This window comes from Aythya ferina, assembly GCF_964211825.1.
Source record: "Aythya ferina genome assembly, chromosome: 10".
NCBI classification, from domain to species: domain Eukaryota; kingdom Metazoa; phylum Chordata; class Aves; order Anseriformes; family Anatidae; genus Aythya; species Aythya ferina.
In genome coordinates this window covers 935331-955127 of record NC_140306.1, presented here as the reverse complement: position 1 = coordinate 955127, position 19797 = coordinate 935331, and the positions used below count along the sequence as shown (strand labels likewise).

At 44.2% G+C, this 19797-nt stretch overlaps 1 protein-coding gene across 1 annotated transcript in view; it reads right to left on the bottom strand.

Moving 5' to 3' along the window:
• The window catches only part of LOC311442141 (uncharacterized protein), a 105408-nt gene that overhangs the window by 29706 nt on the left and 55905 nt on the right, over positions 1-19797 (bottom strand). Inside the window, exons 3-5 of the mRNA XM_084530974.1 lie at positions 15241-15432; positions 6499-6564; positions 4387-4539 (exon numbers count right to left, since the gene is read on the bottom strand). Coding sequence (XP_084387100.1) covers positions 4473-4539; positions 6499-6564; positions 15241-15432 — 325 coding nt within the window. The 3' untranslated portion in view covers positions 4387-4472. The remainder of the gene's footprint in view (positions 1-4386; positions 4540-6498; positions 6565-15240; positions 15433-19797) is intronic.

Here is a 19797-nt window from a genome sequence, read left to right as displayed (position 1 = left end):
AGGGCTGATTCGGAGGAAAAGGACTGCACCATTTGCTGCTTCACAAAGTAACATCAATAATGCTGTTGCTACCCTGGAAATATGCAGGGCTGGGCACAGTAATAGAATTGGCAGAGGCAATCGGATTGTTCCTTGTCAGCAGCTCGGATGGCTCCTCACGAGATGTGCATCAGACCAAGGCCTGACCGAACCACTGTGCCGCTGAGCCTGGCACTGGCTCTCTGCTTGTGCTGTTTGCAGCAAGCTGCCACTGGAATCTGCAAGGCAGTGGTGGGTGTGAACTTTTATTCTGTTAACAAATCCCACACAGAGCGGGGAGGATTTGTGGGACTAAAGTGGCAGGGGAAGCGGCGCTGCAAGAGGGCATGCGGGGACTGGAGCGCAGAGAAGCACAGGGCAGCCACAGGGACACCTGTACAGCCTTGGTGTCACACAGCCTTGGTGTCACCCATTCTGGTGTCATGGCTGTGGTGTCACAGGGCTTGGTGTCATATGGTTGTGGTGTCATGGCTGTGGTGTCACACGGCTTGGTGTCACACGGCCATGGTGTCATGGCTGTGCTGTCACACAGCCTCATGTCACACGGCCTCATGTCACACAGCTGTGGTGGCACACAGCCCTGGTGCCACGCAGCCCCTTCCTATTCGATTCAGCCTCACTAAAAACTGCCTGGCACATCCTCCCCACCTGTTTCCAACTGCTCCATTAAAAAAAAAGCCCGTAACCCCAAATAATGAAATGTTTGGGTGAATGTTATTCCACCTCGGAGCAATTAGTCTCTAATAATAACACTGCCTACCCACCACCAAACATTTCATTACTTTCACTCCCGAAAATATGACGGGAAGTAGGCTTCAAGTTTCATTTTGTTAATGGATTAAATTAATTTACATTTTACATTCTTGTGATTCAAAACCACTTAGATTAATTTAAAAAATATATATTTTACCAAAAAGTTGCTTAACTGCCATGTAATTTCTTGCTATTTCCTTTTCCATTATTGCTGATTAACAAGATACTTGGGAATAAATAGAAGCGCTCTCTCTGCTATAATTATCCTGTCCGTCCCTCTGATTAGTTCACTCCTATTTTGTGGCAGGAAACTTGAAAATCCTAAATATTCCGGCTTGACATCATCATCAGAAAAGGAGCAGAAAGAGCAAAACGGAGGCTTTCTAAAAATGTATTGGATATATTTTAATGAACACCTGGAAAATCACCAAGGTCCAGCCTAAGCATCAATGAAACAAATGGATTTTGCTTCACTGAGCTGTGAAAAGAAAGCCCAAAAGGAGTCAAGCCAGAATAAATTCTTCAGCCAAATAATCAAGAGAACTTTGATATATTCAGGCCGAAGCATTGCCCCAACTGCTCCACCTAGCACAGGGGACCAAACATACCTTGGGAGCAGTGGGCAAATGGGGAGTAATGCCATCCAAGGGTGATCACTGTCAGACAGCAAGAGGGCGTACGACAGAAAACCTTAGGGCTACCAGACAGATAACTCAAAGGGAAACATGGCAAATGTGAACAAACCTCTAAAGTTGCATCTCTAAAGCCATTATCTAAAAGGCACTGAGTGTACTTGCACTTTTCCTGTGTAAAACTCCCAATGCAATTTACTTTGGAAAACGTTAAAAAAAAAAAAAAAAAAAAAAAACTTTCAAAGTTCCTTCAATCTACGTAACAACTGGTGTTGATAAACACAGATGTGCAGATGCTAAGAAACGTGTATGTGCTGGTTGTGAGAAGTGGTGAAGTGGTTTCACTCCTTATTCAACAGGCAGCAGAGTGAGGAGTGGTGTAAGCAGCCACTTGCCAGCCCACGTGCCTGCCTAAAAGAGTTCAACATTCAAAAACAGACAGCTGGATAATGCTCTTTGCAAGAGGCCTGAATCTACAATCAGCCCAGGTGCACAGCTTTGAATGAAAATGTCTCCCAAATTCATTTCCTCCTCTCTTCTCACAAGGTGCACACACCAGCACAGCGCTGCTCGGTGAGAAAGCCACGACGTTGAGCTGCCCCCTGCGCAGAGCACACGGCTCCGTGTAGGTCAGCCTGACACCACGGTGACTTCAAGCTGCTTCAGGTCTAACACCTTCTTCTTCACCTCTCTGCAGCTAATGAGTGCTTATGCTGCGAGAGTCCTTCTGCAGATGCACATTTATGTTGTGTTTAGACTCTGACAGTCAATGAGATATTTTTTCAATGTGAGATTTAATTTGGAAAATGCTCTCAATACATATGTACCTAGCAGTGAAAGGTGACAAGAAATCGATGTTTTTTAGCAACGTAGTAAATAGTGACCCCAAACCCTGGCTGTGGAAAAATGAACCTTCTAAAGCTTTAAAAAATACACACACACTTGGTACGTTTCCTGCCACCTGGCACAGAGCAGATGCAACATAAGAGTAAAGGCAGAGCAAACTATTGCAAGAGAAAGCATTTCTGCATAATGCCTTGTAAGTACGTGAGATAGCTGTGCCTCTAATGCGATGAAAATGTAAAGCCCCATTTCTCTGAAAAGGAAAACAAAGATGTTTTCTCTGTGGAGTAAATAACTGTCACATTGAATACACCCTCTATCCTCTCATCATCACCAATTGCTAGAAGCCATTCATTCTGACAAATTGAAGAGAATTCAGAGACAAGAAACAAGACGATGAAGTGACTGGGACATTGTCTTGTGAAGGAAGATTAAAAAGGAGTAAATGTTGTATGTCATAGGTGAGCAATGACTTTAAAGAGGCCACCCAAAGGATACATACGAGAGAGGATCAGAGGAAAGAATAAAGCATTGCTGTGACACAAACTATTCGTGGGTCAGGAGGCGAAATTTAAGATGACAATGTTCCAATGCCAAACCAGATTCTTGCTGAGACAGAATGGCCACATCCATTGCATCATCTGGACACACACAAAATGATTTTCTGAGTACAATAAATTGATTGTTGAAGGTAAACTTCCACTGGCAATGAATATGAGACTGAATGACCCACCTGTGCTCCACATCCCACCTTCATGCCAGCAAAGTGCGGGGCTTGCTCAGAGCCAGCAGCAGGTGGGCGAGCGGCGCGGGTCTTGTTGCAGGGCTGCAGTACAGAACCTGGGGTGATCTCTCCAGCTTATCAGGCCATTTTCTTACAGTGGTGCAGCTCAAAAGGGAAAAATGCTTGAAACCAGGTTCTGCCTGTCATTTTCCCTCACAGCTATCAGCTCAAGGCATGTGGATGCTTGTTCAGCTTGGTTTTTGACAATATGAATAATTAAGAATCCCATCACACCTGTATTATTCTTGTTACTATGAGAAAAAAATAATAATAATAAAAAAACACATCTCTTTCACTGTTCATCCCAAAGAAGAACATTGGCTGGTGTTGGGTATTCATGCATGAAGCTGTGGCCAAACCCTAGCCAAGCACACCTTGATTTCGGGCTGCTGCCGGGCAGAATCTCCTGCCCGAGCAGGGACGGGGGTCGGGGCCACGAAGCCTAAGCAGAGATTCAAGCATCAGAAAAAGTCACAAATACAGTTTCATATATCCCAGCTGCACTCTGTGGTAAGAGGAACGGAAAGGGCACAAAGCAGCTCTGCCTGCTACAGAAGTGGCTGGAGACCTGATCAGATTGCAAACGAATGCAGATGCATGGAACTAAATAAAACACTGCCTGAGATCTCCGTGTCAACAAATTAGGTATCTGTGTTGGCAACTTGGCAGGCTGCTCTTGTTTGCATTGGTGAATTAAATTCATAGTCTCTGCAACTGCAAGGGGGATTTTATTTTACTTTTTTTTTTTTTTTTTAAGGTGTCATTCTTGAAAGCTGATTGTGTGATATTCCGGGGAACTCATCACCACAAAGAACTTAGTAGAAGAAATTTTGTGTCTGTGTAAATGGCTTTTATGGGGGAAATCTGGAAACGATGGGACCAATTCAAATGATGTATTTTTCTGGGGGGCAGGTGATGCTGCTCTTCTCCATTATCTGCACTCTGACCCAGGGAATGAGATTTAACAAGCTGGCTTTTAGAAAATTCTTTCATTTCTATTCCTTTATACTCTGTGATCTGTTGCACATTTAAACAGACACAGTCGGTTTTCATGGCTTTCCAGCATGAAGGTCCCATTCTTCTCCCAGTTACACCACTAAAGATGCACTGACTTCAGCTCCTGTGACAAGGATCAGACCAAAAGGCCCCCTGTAATGGAAGCAATTGTAATTGAGCCTGATTGCATCCTTGAGAGACAGATTCTGCCTACAAAACTACTCCCAAACTTGTTCAGTGTTTCAGCTCTTCAATCTTTTTATTGAAAGCCTTCAGATTTTTTATTTATTATTGAAGGAGACACTCCTTCCTCTCTCGTCTAAAAGTGGCTGTTCTTACCTTGGAGGTCTAACTTATGGCTTCTGAAGTCTTTGCCTTTCAGCTCTTCGAAGTGCTGCAGACATACAGTCCCTCAAATCAGCGTTTCACGTCGCATCAAGTGACACCACCGGAGGTTTGTCAGAAGGTGCATCCCTACCCTCTGCTGCAGGACTGGAAGAGAAGAGCCATTAGAACAAGGGAAGCCAAATCAATCTCCCATTGTTGATAACCTCAAGGGCATTAGGAAGCTGCCTGTCGTGCATTTTATCATATGATTGATCGTGATGATGTATGGTTTAAAGAGCAATCTCCACCTTCAAGGCGCAGCGGAGTGCATGTCTTTGTTGAGCAGTAATTCTCAATTACCCCAGCGCGACCTTGCAGGACACTCTGATCGTTCACAGGGAAGCCTGAGCTGATCAGTAAATAGAGTCCTGTGATAAGAAACGCGTTATTGGCCGTGGATGACTGATGGAGAACTGCCCGCTATTTTTTACAACAGCTTTTACAATAGCTCGCAGGGACATTTTGGGGCCTGACTGTGATAATGCCTACATCTTCTGGGCAAGTGATCAGTAGAACTCGCAGAGAGATCAATCTTTATAATAATTTACAGCTATTTCACTTTGATGGGGTCAAGTTATAAGGTGCACATGAATAATGCTCTCACCCAGAACAAGAGGTTGTCAGTCCTGGCGGTATCACCTTGCCTGTCCTCCCTGAAACGACCTCACTGATAATCCTCCTACAAACAGTGAGCAAGCAGCGGGTCCTCTTAGACAACCAGAAGGAAATGAATGGCTCCAAGAGTCAACAGCAGCCTCCTGCAAATACTTATCCTCTCAAAGACTCTCATCATAAAACTTTATGATACCTTTTTCCATACAATAATCCAGTGTAAACATAATTTAATGGTACTAGGAGGAAAACAACCACAGCAACAAAAACAACAGGCAATGGCTGTAAAATCTCTAATCTCATAATTTTTTTTTGTTTTGTTTTCTCTCATTCACTGTCCTTTGTTTTAAATGTGTATTATTTTAGTCGTACTGTCACTGGATTATTACATGTTCTCAATTATACTGGTATAAAGCTAGAAGATCTTTTGTGGTTATATTTTATGACATTAAGGTGTGTATTCTTTTTTGCTAGTGAATTTAAATGAACTTTGCTTTAAGTTACTTTTGTTCCTGCTAAACCACTTACCCAATTTTGAAAAAAGCAACACCTGTGTCCAAGGGACACATGTGGTTAAAGACAACCCCCCAAGCCATTAAGTACACATGTGGACTTACTAAGAAAGCTTCCAGCTCCTTAAGCTGTGCTCCTGGGGGAGATGCAGCTCTGTGTTTGCTGCCTGCAGCAGATACAGAACACACAAGAGTGAAGAATTTTTCTCATGTACATAGAGAATTCCAGATTCTGTTTCCTGCTCCAATCCAACCCTCACACAAGGCGGTTCAGACCCTCGTTTCTAGGCCTTAGCATTTACTTCCTAGTCCAGTCTGATTGCCACTCTGGTGCACATCATTCCAAGGCCAAATAGGAGCAGTCCAGTCCTGAGCCAGTGAGCTCACAACCCAAACCCAGCCAGCCAGATACAGCTGGTTTTCTTGTCTGTGAGGTTGTTTCCAGGGGACACACCAAGTACAGGTTTACCCGGGACGCCTGCATAAATCCAACAAATTATTTACCGCTATTAGAACCCTCAGAAATGAAATAGAATTACATCTGATATGCCAAAGTTGGCTGCATTTTATAAACAGCCCATTAACTGGGATTAGAGATTATACTTCTCTGTAATGGGTTTCACTACCACAGCCTATTTATTGCACTGTGTCAGCAAACTGCTGAAAGAAACCATTACGTAAATGAGCACCAGGGTAATATTTACCTGTTTCTCCTATGCCAAGGCAATAGCAGCAGTGGACCCTTTGTGGGCACAGTGCCCAGCCCCGCTGTACTTCCCTGGCGATGGGCACCGTGGGCATGTGGCTGGACAGTGCTCACTGTGCTCCTCCTGCAGCCTCCCAACATGAGCCTGGGCACCAGCATCCTCCTAGCCGTTTAGGCAGACTAGCCATGTCAGATCACAGCAAAAACAATATTAACTCCTTTAATTAAATTTACCAGCACCACTTATTTGAGTGACACAAGCTGGTCTGAGCCGCAACTATGAATATGTAATATCGGCAGCTGCACAAAGAGGGAACAAAATAAGCAAATAATTCATAACTTAACTAAACAAAGATTTCACAGTACTTGTTTGTTTTAATAAGTGCAAACACATTGAAATATTTTTAAGCAAAGAGATTCTGCCAAGACTTTGTGTGAAAAACTTGGCATGCCTAGTGTGCAGGCTGCTCCCCTGTTTAAAAAAGAGCAGCTCCGGGATGTGGGTAGTGAAAAAGTCCAGCAGAAACCCACAGATAATCAGCTGGATGGCCTGGTCCCAGAATTAGCTAAGAAGTACTTGAAAAAGAAAATTGATATACTTGAGAGAAGGAAGAGAATCTATTTCAAACGTTCACGTACTTTACAGAGGGGCTGTGCAGCACCTCCCTCCTCTAACACGCTGCGGACGTTGCAGTGAACAAAATCCAGGTAGCGCGCTCCACAGGTTCAGAGAGATGTTCTCATTTTTGCATAAGTCATGCTAAACATACAAACACACACAAATTGCTTCATTCCTCCCCTTACTTAAAATGAAGTGGGGTAATCTACACCCTAAATAAGATTAAAGCGCTGCTATACATCCCGCTAACTTGTGGCAGGAGCTCAGCATCTCACAGCTTGCCTGCCTGCCACCTGAATGCCTGGAGCAGCTGCTGCCCACTGGGAAACGGCAGCAGAGGAAGGCAGGGACTGGGGGCAACATGGGCTGTGAGGGGGGACCGAGCCTGGTCACTCCGCCAGATCCCCCTGGCGACAAAGGGGGTGGCGAGCCCATGGCAAGAAGGGCAAGGGACCAGGGTGCCACACAGGCATTTCAAAAAGCATTTGCAGCTGCAAGCCCTGCATCAGTGCCACATTGACTCTGTTGCTGGAGAGGAGAGAGACGTGCCCATGTCTCAGAGGAGCTGCAGCAGGAGCTGGCGGTGACCATGCATCAGCGGAGTGAATGACAGGGCACAGACAGAGCCAGCAGGGGCAGGACCTCACAGCCCACGTCTGCTCCCCACCAGTCCTCACTGACAGCCTCCACACGTTAACCCTGGCTTTTTGGCCATACAGCAGAAGCCTGGAATGTATTCTGAAATATTTAGGAATACAAGCAGCAGTAAAGATTTTTGCACAAAAAAAAAAAAAAAAAAAAAAAAAAAACTTTATCCTACCTCTGAAGTTTCCAGCCTGGTAGGAGCACGGGGCCTCACCTTGCATCCAGATTTGCATCCAGACACACTGGCTGCCTGTCCAAGTGGCCAAGCTGAGGGATCAGAGCCCGGCTCAAAGGCAGGGCTGCTGCAAAGATGGGTGTGCAGAGCTGGAGCTCAGTGCAGGCAATGGGAAGGTGGAAGAAGGAGATGGCTTGAAAGCTGAATTGTCCCCCAAGGACCATTCACAGGAGCTGGCATTCCCAAGCTGCACCTCCTGCCCTCCTCCCAGCCCACCGAGGGAAGCTGTGGTGCGGATGGAGCCTCAGACATCCTCATCTCAGCTACGGCGTGTGGCAGCACCCCGAGCACGCCTGCCCTGCAGGTCGGGGCACCGCTCTCTGCTCCACCTTCTCACTCACAGACTTTGCAAATAGGGAGCCCATTTGGGGCCTGGAAGGAATTCCTTGTATTTCTTTGTTAAGAAGGCTGGAGCCCAGACTGAGCGCTCAGGCACCAAAGCGCTGCCCAAAGACGTGATATACCAGGTGTTCCCCACCGGCTCCTGTCCTCCTCTTTTGGCTGTGTGTGTGCCCTTGACCCAGACGCTGCAGGAAAGAAACCTCCTCGTGTGACCACTGCTGGCCAGGGAGGCATCGTGTGTACAGAACAGCATGGAGGAAGACTGACCCCTGAAGAGGGATGTGATAACTGCACAGCAGACACCCCACAGAATAGATATTCCTCTTTCTTTTCTTCTCTTTTGCTATTTTTTTTTCCCCTGTGAGCCAGGATTCAGAGCTCATAGTATTTAAAATCAGATTTCCAAATCCAGCACTTTGTACTTGAACAGGGTAAAAGGAGCCCCTGCAACCTCTACCTCCTCCTCAACCGGGCACAAGGATGGCTTGGTGCCTCTCGTGCTGGGGACCACTGATGCAACTCCTACACAACACATCTCTTCCAATTCATTTCACCATGCAGCCACCTAATTAAATCCCGTCCCTGCACAAATGCACTCAGAAATCCAGCCTTCTGGAGCTGCAGTGAACTCCTACTCTTCCATTTCTTTCAATTACTTCAAATGCATCGCTGCAGGAGAGCTCTCACACTGGGCTAATTTTTGACAATTATCATTATTTCTTTACACATCTTGGTAACGAATTTGCACAACGTAGGCATAAAGCAGGGGAGGGAAATGGCATCTCCGTCAGTCTTTCTTCATCACAACAAGCATCTTCACCATCAGGAAATAATAAGCAGCCTGGTTGGTGCATTCACCTACTCCCGTTGAAACGTGACTGGCCTTCCTGACCCTTCTCTCCACTTCTCTGATGCATGGAGATGCTTGGCCTTCTCTCAGGCTAGATACCACTGGGGAATACTGGAGTACATCTTCTGCAGAGGCTTTGGACGTGCGGCTGCTTCTCTCTAGGCTGAGGGCAGGAGCAGACCTACAGCTGCCAGACACTGCCATGTAAAGCAGAGGCACCATGGTGTCACAGCTAGACAACATGTAACGGATAGAGTCCCAGCTGGAATTTGCTTTTAAATGAAGATGATGAAATCCTGCTGCCAACAACAGATCCTGGCTGGAAAGCAGGCTGAGGGATCTGCCTACCCCTGCCCTCTGTGAATTGAGGCTGACATAGCACTGGGCAAAACAGCATCGACTGATAGCCTGGTGGGTTTACAATACTGCCTGAAGGATGTTAATGGCTAGTCTTATCCTATTCAGGTTTAACAGGTCCAATGCCATTTTAATTTGAAGATCATTGTTCTTAATCTGGCCTTAAGAGGCAGAGAAGTTTAATCACTAACAGACTGGCAATCCACAATGAGCCATCTCCACTCAGCTCGGGTATGGGAAATCACAGAGACAGTATCAGATCACTTACAGATCAGCTCCTGCTCTAAGATCCCCCGCGGTGTTTATGTACAAGAGGCAAGATAAACAGCAAAGCAACAGGCTCAATTTTGAGTTTCCCTCGCTTCTTTCAGCTATGCTTATCTCCGCGACTCTGTTTTCAAGTAGATTCTTTCAATGGGCTTACACGACGGCGGCTCTCCCCCGGGTAACACAGCTTTTCTGCAGACTCATCCAAGTGAGAAGCAGAAGAGTTACCAGAGAATAAAGGCTGACATATATTCCACTGGGGGTGGACTGGGAGAAGGAAGAACTAAATAAGAAAATTTTCATCCAAGGAAAATAGCAAAGGCATGTTCTTACAGCACATATCAAAATGGCAGACACTGTTTTAAACCCAAATGTGTATGGAGCAAACCTGGCGCGTGGCTCTCATCTGAAGTAAAAGGTTCGGCTGTGCCCATGTTTCCTGCTTAAGCTAATCCAAAGTGACATTCCCGATTTCATTTAGGTATCCTTTTAGCAAGAGACAGACCATGTTTCAGTTCGCCACGATGAGCATTATCCCAACTGGTCGCTCCTTCTACCTGCAGCTTTGGCCTAGCCCGAAGGGACTCGGCCCCGTGGGCTGCTGCAGGCCCCAGCCGCACGCCTGCAAACGTCACTGTCCGGCCAGGCTGTTCCCGTGCTTAATTACCTCCTTTTTAATCTTAGGCTGTGAGCTAAGCCTGTCACTGTGCAGTTATATAACCAGATTCTTCTTATGCTTAGCTTACACCATGCTATGCTAACTTCTTATGCTCACATTGCCATAAAAGCGCCTGTCTTTAAGGAGGCGTAGAAAAGATGCAGTACTATGGTGCAGGCTATGCACCGACGAGGTAGCGATTTGATCAGGTGTGACATGCAAAGAACAGCAGAAAGGAAGCATCCCTGCATCACAGGTGGGACGGGAGAGAGAACAAAAGCTGCCTACACCAATCACAGATGCTGTGAAGTCAGGAGCTAACTGAATGCCTTTGATGCACTTAGCGCATTGTTCAGGGAATTCTGCTCTCTGCTCTGCCTCCCATTTCTTGGCCTGTGTCCCAGAAGCGCCTCTGAGCTTCCTTGGGAGTAACAATTCTCAAATAAATTTCTTGGGGGGAAGACTCAGAAATGTAACAGATTTGAGAAAATTAAGAGAACAATTATTCTTAAAAAAAAAAAAGAAAGAAAGAAAAAAAGAAAGGGGGGGGGCAATAGTAAGATGTTAAGCTTTTCCAAATAAATTGTATAAGCAGCTTCTACTTTTATGTTTTCTTCTGCACTAAAGGCCCAGCAAGCCTCAACTTTAACACAATGCTGGAAGGGCCCAGCTTTTCCATTAAGAACTCTTCTGGAAGTGCCAAGAGGCCAGGGCAGAGGTCCTGAGCAGTGCTCGTCCTCGCCCTGAGCAATGCAGCAGCCGGCAGCTGCAGCCCTCGCTCAGGGAAGGTGACCAGTGTTAATAAGGGAGGTGAAAGATGCGTGATCTGCAGCACGAGGCGCAAGCAAGAGAGAAAATAATACATTTCCATTGCATAGGAGAGAAGGCTGGCAGTAATACCGAGGGGAGACATAACCTTTAGCTGCGAGGAAGACTGTATCCAACCTCTCATCTTCTTTACTTTGAAATGCAACTAAAACCAGAAATCAGTCCATTTTAGGATGGCACTACACTGACTTGTGTCACATACTGCCAAATCACTGAGTGCGCACTTGGACGGGACTGTACGGATGGCAAGGTGTGTTTACAAAAGTCAGGGCACTGTACTGGACAAAGGCCTTCATGGTGGGGATGCTGTTTCAGCCACACAAAGTCCCCTTGTTAGGTGGATTTTAATTGGATGTTTTATCCTGCCAAATGGACAAACATTACAGAAGTCTCAGGGATAAGCAGAGCCCTGGGAACATATAGATAACAGCAAGCATAACAGTATGTTGGCTCAAGCATTGTTCATGATCAGGTCTGTGTTTTAAAGGAATACAACAAATTGTAATTCTGAAGTGTCACTTTGAATTTATGACCTTGTGTTGCATTTAATCACTTAGAATGCATCATACTGTGTTATGTCTTATCGCATTAGGCTACAGCCGAACACAGAGAGATGCAATGTTACATGGAACAAGTTGGAATCTGAAGAGATGCAAAAGCTTTTGCAGGTAAAAATGTGCACAGCTGAGTTTCAGGAAGGCTTTCAGCAGGGGTAACACGCAAATTCTCCCCACTGCTTCTCTTCCCAACAACTTGACAGGCTCTTGTCATTTCATTTAGGCTACAAAGAGTGAAAATATGTCTTGTAAAGAGTGTGGAACATAGCCAATGCTTTTTACTGTCTTTTTCCCTAAAATGTGGATGCACAAAGATCACATGGGAGGACACCATGCAGAACCCATTTGCAGATTCCCACCTTTCTCCTGTTCATGGTTTTCTGGAAACAAGGGATGCCCAAGTCATCTTAGCAACCGCTTTTGAATGCATTGAATCAGAACTACAAACTCAGTAAAACTGAGCTAATTTAAGAATTACTAAGGTCCAGAGGGATAGCTGCTAATAGACAGTCTCAGCCTGTATATAAAAGCGGCCAGGCAATCTCCCTTGTAATTCCTGCTGGCAGCCCTGACACTGGAGGCGGCATCGCTCCCGGCTGGTGCCTCCCTCTTCTTTCCCCAGGGAAGGACTGGGCAGGCTCAGCACCGCTGTGCCCTGCGGGATGCATGGCCCCTGAGCCAAGTTGGCTCCATCCTAATGCCAGGGGACTGCTGACCGTCCCGTCCCGGCTGTAGGGCAGCAGGCGGCTCAGTGCAGGGATGTGACCCAAGAGCAATGAGGGTCACACTAACCCACCTCCAAGAAGTGGAACCCAAAGGGCTGGGGAGGGAGAAAAGGAACACAAAGCCTGGCAAATTCCTTCTGATTGCTTACAAGCTGTACTTGGAGTCAACGCCACCCATTAGCAGAGCTGAGCGGCGGCAGTGCGGATGGCGGCACCGCATCAGCTGATTCAGGAAACAGATGCCCTTGAGTGAGGCAAACGCAGCAAAAAAGCCGACTTCAGGCTGCCTCCGAAGAATTGCTGACGGATGCTCCTGTCACCTCCTCTGCATCAGCCAGCAGGGCACAGTGCGCTCCTCCCGGCGGCAAGCTGCCCCTCAGGATGGAGGGGAAGCTGTAATGGCATCTCAGCTGGCACTAAAACTCAAATTCAGATTAATTGAATACAGCTTCTCTTTCTTCATGGACTTCAATTTTCCAGGGCTTTTGAGATGTCTATATAAATGTCAGGAGATTAATGTACTATCTCTGAAAAGTCCATATTAGTTTTGCTTAGACTGGGCTTACTCCTTTATAGCCCAAATCACAGTGCAACAGGGGGTAAAGAAACAAGGCAAAACCTCTTTGTGCTTCTTCTTAGCTGGGACCTGTAAAATGCTTTTCCAAAGGTTAAATAACATTTATGAGTGATATTTAGCCTGGTAAGCCTTCATTTAATGCCTAAAAAATGACTTGAGTTCCGAACTCACTTCCAGAGGTGCTATTCATCACCTAAGATGACATAAATTGTACAGAACCTGTTTTACCACTCCAGTTTCACAAGCCCATAATGTCCATTTATAAAATTAAAAAAAAAAAAATCAGCAAAAGGAAGTTTCCTTTGAGACGTGCAGACTTTGGCACTGCAAAGTGGGTGCGCAGGGGCAGCAGCCCGGCTGCAGCAGCCTCCGAAGCACTCCCATCTCCAGGGAGCAGACCGAAGAGCCTTTCCTCATCAATAAACGTGGTTTCTGTGCATTTAGAAATCCTCGGCAGATTTCTCTTCCACGAGCCCAGCCACCCTGGGAGCCCAGATAAACATAACACCCACGCTCTCCTGTGACAGAGTTCAGCAAGCTCAGCGTCTCTTGGTGGCAGGCTCCAGAAACCGACATTAACGTACCAGAATAGTCCATTTGCAATTCTGCTGACTGTGTTTCCTCTCTACCAAAGGTCTGCATTAGATATATTCACAAAAAAAGTTTCCCACAGAAAATGGTAATGATAAAAGTCAGTTCGTGACAAGGCAAGGTAGCGCCACCTCAGGCCCTTCGCTCCTCATACTGTTTCATTGGAGCAGAGCTCTTCATCTCAGGGCCACAGCCAAATGAGTTTTAAAATATCTACTAAAGGCGAAGTCACTCTTCTACACTAAGTATTAATATATTGGCTGAGAAGTATCTCCAAGCAAGTAAGATTACTTACAGAATTAAGTGGGAATAAAAATATTAATATGGACATTCGTGGCTTGCCTGTGTCTGTTGCCTCCATTACTCTTCAATGGCTCACCCTGGAGTACAATTTTCTGTTACCCTCTGGACTTACACAGTGAAGTTTTGCAAGAACAATAATTGTTAAAGCACTATACTAGTATTTAGGCATGTCACTTAATCTTCAATGGATCATATAGCTTCAGTGAGAAGTATGCATCTGAAATGCTCTGTTAGATCTTAAGGTCATGTTGAAAAAAAAAGAGATGGCCACATGCTGTAGAGCAGGCGCTCATCTACTGCCAGGTGTAAAGACACAGGAAGAAAACAAGAGGCCAGCACTGAAAGTCAGGACAATGACTAATACTTTCCAGCTGAAGAATGGTAATGAGGATGATGGTAATAACAACAATAATTGTGACCCAACGGCGTATATGTTATTTGATGTTTCTAAAATTCATGGGGATTCTACAATGAACTCATGTAAACAGGTATACAGCTGTATTATAGTTCTTGCTGTTGTTACAATATAAAGTATTTTAGAGACTGTACATACCAAAGGAGGTTAAATTCACGCTTTCAGCATTTTCCACTATTTTCCCATTTTTTTAGGGATTTGCCAGTCGCCAGTTTCTAGTAGACTTAACCCAAACTTTTGTGATCACATAATTTTGTCTTCATTACCGTAACCATAAAATCAGCCAATTATGAAAAAGTATGAAATCAGCTCAAGTATGAAAAAAAAAAAAAAAAAAAAAAAAAAAAAAAAAAAAAGTGCACTCAGGAGGAAGATAAGAAAACCCACATCTCTTCCAACAAAGCAACACAAATTCTGATTTTCTCATCACAAAACTGACCCACTGCCTACATGGGAAACCACAGCAAGCCGACCACAGTAGGTTGTTACATGATGCCATGTTCATTATAGCAAGATTTGGTTTAACTGCAATGTGGAAATTGTCTCCCTCAGTACTTGGGAGAGCAAGGAAAAGTTCACAGCAAAAGCTAAATGGTAGTGTCTACATTCAATCATCTGCATTTAACTGACAATAATGTAATTAATTTGAAGAAAAGATCACCCTTCCTATGCTAATTTTGCACAATACAATATTTCTCCTCTGGCTAGTGTACAAAATTCTAGCTCATTTAATTCCTTCAGCATCTGCATCACAGTTTTAAATATAATATTTGTAAATGTAAATTTAAGAGAAACCAACTGACAGGTAATTGATTTCAGTAAACTACTAGCAGATTTTTGCCTTCATGGACTTCACTGAATCATTAAGCATTTGCTCAAAGCATTATTTGCTCAGATTTAACAACTGCATGAAGTTATGTTAATATTCACAGACTTTTACTACGAGAACGAGAGGGCAGATTTTGTGACAGTAGCTCAGCTGCTAAGCTTCCAACAGCTTACCTTACCTTCCAGAATTTGTGTCCAGAACCTGACACAAAATGTCCAACAGGGCTGATACACATTTAGTGTATTTAGCTATTTGTCCATTCAAGTTACTGGTGAGATTCATGCAAGTAGAGGGCGAGTCTTGACAAGCCATTTTTTTCATATTTCCTGATGGTATTTCTAGCTCTTCCAATTTCACTCCTGGCCAGTATCTGAGAAAACAGAGGTAAACAAAAATGAAAAATGATGAAAAGGAAATGAGCCACCTGCTTTGAACCTTGGAGGGTTGGTATTTATTCTGAACAGGAGTCTGCAGGGTATCTGGGGTTTCTAATTACTCCAGTTGGTTCACTTCGTATCTATGACCATCTGGATATTTGTGGGTTAGCAATTAAAAGCAGTAAATGAAACAGTTGAAAATATTACTGTTCGGCTTACGGAAGTATTTTTTATTAAAGACTAAGAAAAGACATATGAGAAATCTCCACTGCAAATGGAACAATGATGTATGTGTGTGTCTCTGCTAGGGCCAGGTTTTCTTGCTGATCATGGAAAGCCCAGTGGAGGCTCTTTGTGAAGGAAGCTCCATAGCTTGAAAATGCTTAAGAAGAGACACTCCACTGGCAATAAGCAAATTCAAGGTACCCATGAGAAGAGTATTGTTTGCATGCTTATTTTTAAAGTTTAATTTCAGCAACTGTTGCATGTTCTGAATGAGTGCCATGGGAGCAATCCAACTGATTGAAAGCACTCAGAACCCATTCCCACCTCAGGCAGATGATCCAGGTGCAGAAGAATACTTCCCCTAACACCCACCTTTAGAGAGGAAAACCTTAAACATCAGCCTCTCCAGAAAATCCCCAAACCCTGCTGAGCAAAGCGTGAGCCCCTGCTCAGCCTCCTGCTGCCTTGTCCAACCCAGTGCTGAACCTGCAGACCAGCTCCCAGCCTTTAGGGAAGATTTCCTTCCAGCTCCAAGCAGGACACACTTACAATCAAGCCTTGGATTGCGATGCTTTCAAAATCTTTCCATATTTATGACAGATACCAGGGATTAACTTCCATTTATGAATTTAACAATGATTACGCTTTATTATCCTCCACACAAACAAATATTAGGAACAACTGAATTACACATAAAGGCATTCTTTATGCATTTATTTACATATCCCAAGAAAGACAGTATTCATGTTGTATAATTCTGATTGCATGCTTCGTCGAGCATTAAAAAGGTTTACCACCGCCTGACTTCCAGAGTTTGACAATTTTGACAGCTTAACTCCGAATGTGTGCACGAACAAACAAGCGAGTCTGTAAAGACATGAGGTGTGCTGAGCAGTGTGGAATGCTGTCAAATGACTCTCCTGTCACAATAATCATTTCTAGTAGGTGTTACTCCACACTGACATCTTTATTTCTGAGAATTTCACATACTAACAAGCTATTCATTTGTACTGTATCTATTTGCAGATACAGACTCCCATCCCTCTCTGTGACACCCCAGGATGGCCTGCAAGGCTGAGCTTCGGTTGTGTTCTGCCTCCGAGCTGGCTGGAGCTTGTCTGTGTCTGAAAATGGGGCCAGTACAAATGGAGTGTCTCAAGGAGAGTCACACACTGAGCAATGCTCGTATCCAGCTCGAGCTTGAAGAAAAGGGTCTGCATTTCCACGTCCTTCCAACAAAGAGGGTGTATGAGACCATTAGAAATAATAAGTAATGGAGAAAAAATAATGAATCTATTCAGAAGATCATGTTTAACAAGGGAGAAAAATAGAAAAAGGATGAAAGCAACCAACCTGCGTGGCCTAACATCATTTCCTCCCAAGTTAGTTGATCATAGAATCATAGAATCATAGAATATCCTGAGTTGGAAGGGACCCTTAAGGATCATCAAGTCCAACTCTTGACACCACACAGGTCTACCCAAAAGTTCAGACCATGTGACTAAGTGCACAGTCCAATGTCATGTTATTTATTCAGTTAGCGTTTCTGAAGCTAACATTATTTACTTAGCTGAAACCCCAGGAAGATTTGTTTATAAGGATCTTTTCCTCCAAGATTTTAAGGTGTTTCTATTTTAACATGAGCAGAAGTATACTGCCAGTATCTGAAACATACAAAGGTCCTCTGACTGGTTTAGTCTAATGAAGAAAGTTTATCCTGATTAAAAATGTCTCCTGGACAGCACAAATACAGTGAAGATACCTGCTACAGCTTCTTTTGAAATGTCTTTTCCCTGGGTACTCCTTAATGCCTTTGGCTTTCCCACAGCTGGGGCAAGCACGGAGCCACTCCCTGCAAGACGAAGGCACCAGCAAAATGACCCAGGAAAGAGCAGGGATGGTTTGCAGAAGTGTCAGAGGGACCACTGGCTGTAAGGTTCGCCTTCTTGCTTTCCAAGCACGTATCAGCCTGTATCAAACGTCTGACCCTGGGCAAGGTCCAGCCATTAGAGGTGGAACAGTGGCCAGTGATCCAAGGCAACCAGAATGGTGCAGGAAGTGAGACAGCTCCACACGCTCACAGGCAGCCAGGAGAACCTGGCATGGGTGCGTCCACAACAATTAAGCTGCTGACTGACAATATTTACTGCAGGCCTATCTCCCTTTTTTATTAATTTCTCATGCACAAATGTTTCCCAAAACCTACTGATGCCCACATTTCTCCACCAGTTTATGCTGAATGGCCCATGTCCACAGCCACATCTACATCCACGTCCACGTCCGTGGTCAGGCAGCGCAGGGCTCGGGGGGGCTGTCAGTCCCTCTCCATCCCTGCTTGCTGCTCTGCACTCACTGTGCATTATTGGCTGCATGAGTTGCACAGAGTGGAGAATGAACCTTTTAAACACTGAATACCAAAGTATGAGGATTTGGCTGTACAAACATTCAGATTTGAAAGATGTCTCTGATTTGTCAATATTTTTACAAATTCCTAGTAACTGGTGGGAATCCAATCCAGAAATCTGAGCCAGTCATAAACAAAGTGCTGGAACAAATAATGCTGCTGCTGCTGAATTAACTCTATGACAATCTGTAAGTACCTCAAAATTATTCATATGCTGAGAATTCGTGTAAATATTGCTACCATGGTGTCCTTGGTGACTGATCAGATGAGTAACTGCCATTTGTGTTTTGTTTGATTGTTTGTTTGTTTTGAAAATGTTCCTAGCAGTTTTACTGGCAGGTAAAAATGGGATTTGTCAGAGCAGCAAGCCCAAGGAAAGCCCTTCCGGAGCCCAGTGTACAGCTCAAACTGGGCTCACTATTGTTAGTAATCTTCCCTCTCTTTTGTGAAAATCAAAGGTGTTTTTTTTTTTTTGTTGTTGTTGTTGTTTTGTTTTGTTTTGATTTGTTTTTTCATTTTCAGGTCTTTAAAGTATGTACAAAGCACAACAGGATTTGGTGTTTGTAAGTGTGGCTTTTTTCTTTGGACTATTACCCAAAGAATCCAACAACATTCATTCCACGTTTTTCCATACAAAGATGACAGAGGACTGCTGATGTCTTAATGTCTGATTTATTCTCTAATTTATTATTCATTTACTTCTAGCTCATAATGCCTGATTTATTCCCTAATTTATTCATTTATCCCCTGACTTAGCCCTATATCATCCAATCCCAAATTAAAAGAAAAAATATATATATAGTCCAAGCGGCAGGTAACCAATAAGCCACTGTAATTTTGAACAGCACGCAGAAAGATAAAATATAATGGTGGAGGTAGGAATTTATGTAAAAAGCTCATTGCTAGATCAGGCACATATGCCATATTGAAGAGGATGTCAGAAGCACCTTGGCGGTAGTTATAGCAACCATATGTTTAGCTAGAAGAACACATTGCTGGGGATTCAGGGGGCTCAAGCGCCACTGGGAAAACAAGAGTTTAGATGGTTAGTAGGAGGAAGCAAGTACTCTTTACCAGATTCGATGCCTTCTGCTAGGAAGGGCCCAGAGCCTTTGGTGAGAGAACAGAGCTGGTTAAACAACCAGCAACTAGGACATTAAACGACACCTGGCTTGTTGGAAACATGAAATCTAGCAAACATCCCTACTGACCTCTTCTTGCGTTAATGTTGTTGGAGGTCTGAAGATACTTATGGAAAAATAAATTTTCAAAACAACATCTTGATCCTCAGGAATAGCTCGTACAGCAAGTACAGTCTTTATATGTAAAACCATTTCAAAAAGTATGTAATTAACATACTCTTATTAAAAAAAAAAAAAAAAAAAAGATTGTAGGTTTTGCAAAAAATAGTTTCAAGTAGGTACAACAGAAATAACAAAAGCACACACTGAGTATCATTATTGTTACTAAATTTTCAATTATTACTATTGCCGCTGGACTTTAAATTATTTAAACCATGGCACATAAGAGCGCTGAACTGTGCCCCTAACTTTGGAGAGGGCTGTGATGCTCCCAGTCAGCAGCAGCACCCAAATGCAGCCTGCAGCCGCTGCGGTGCGAAGCGTGTCCAAATGCATCAGCCTGGCTCTTCAGCACGAGCTCTGCCGACCAGGCACCGTCTGTCTTTTCAAAACAAAGCTGGTTGTAGCTGATAACTGCACAGGAAATT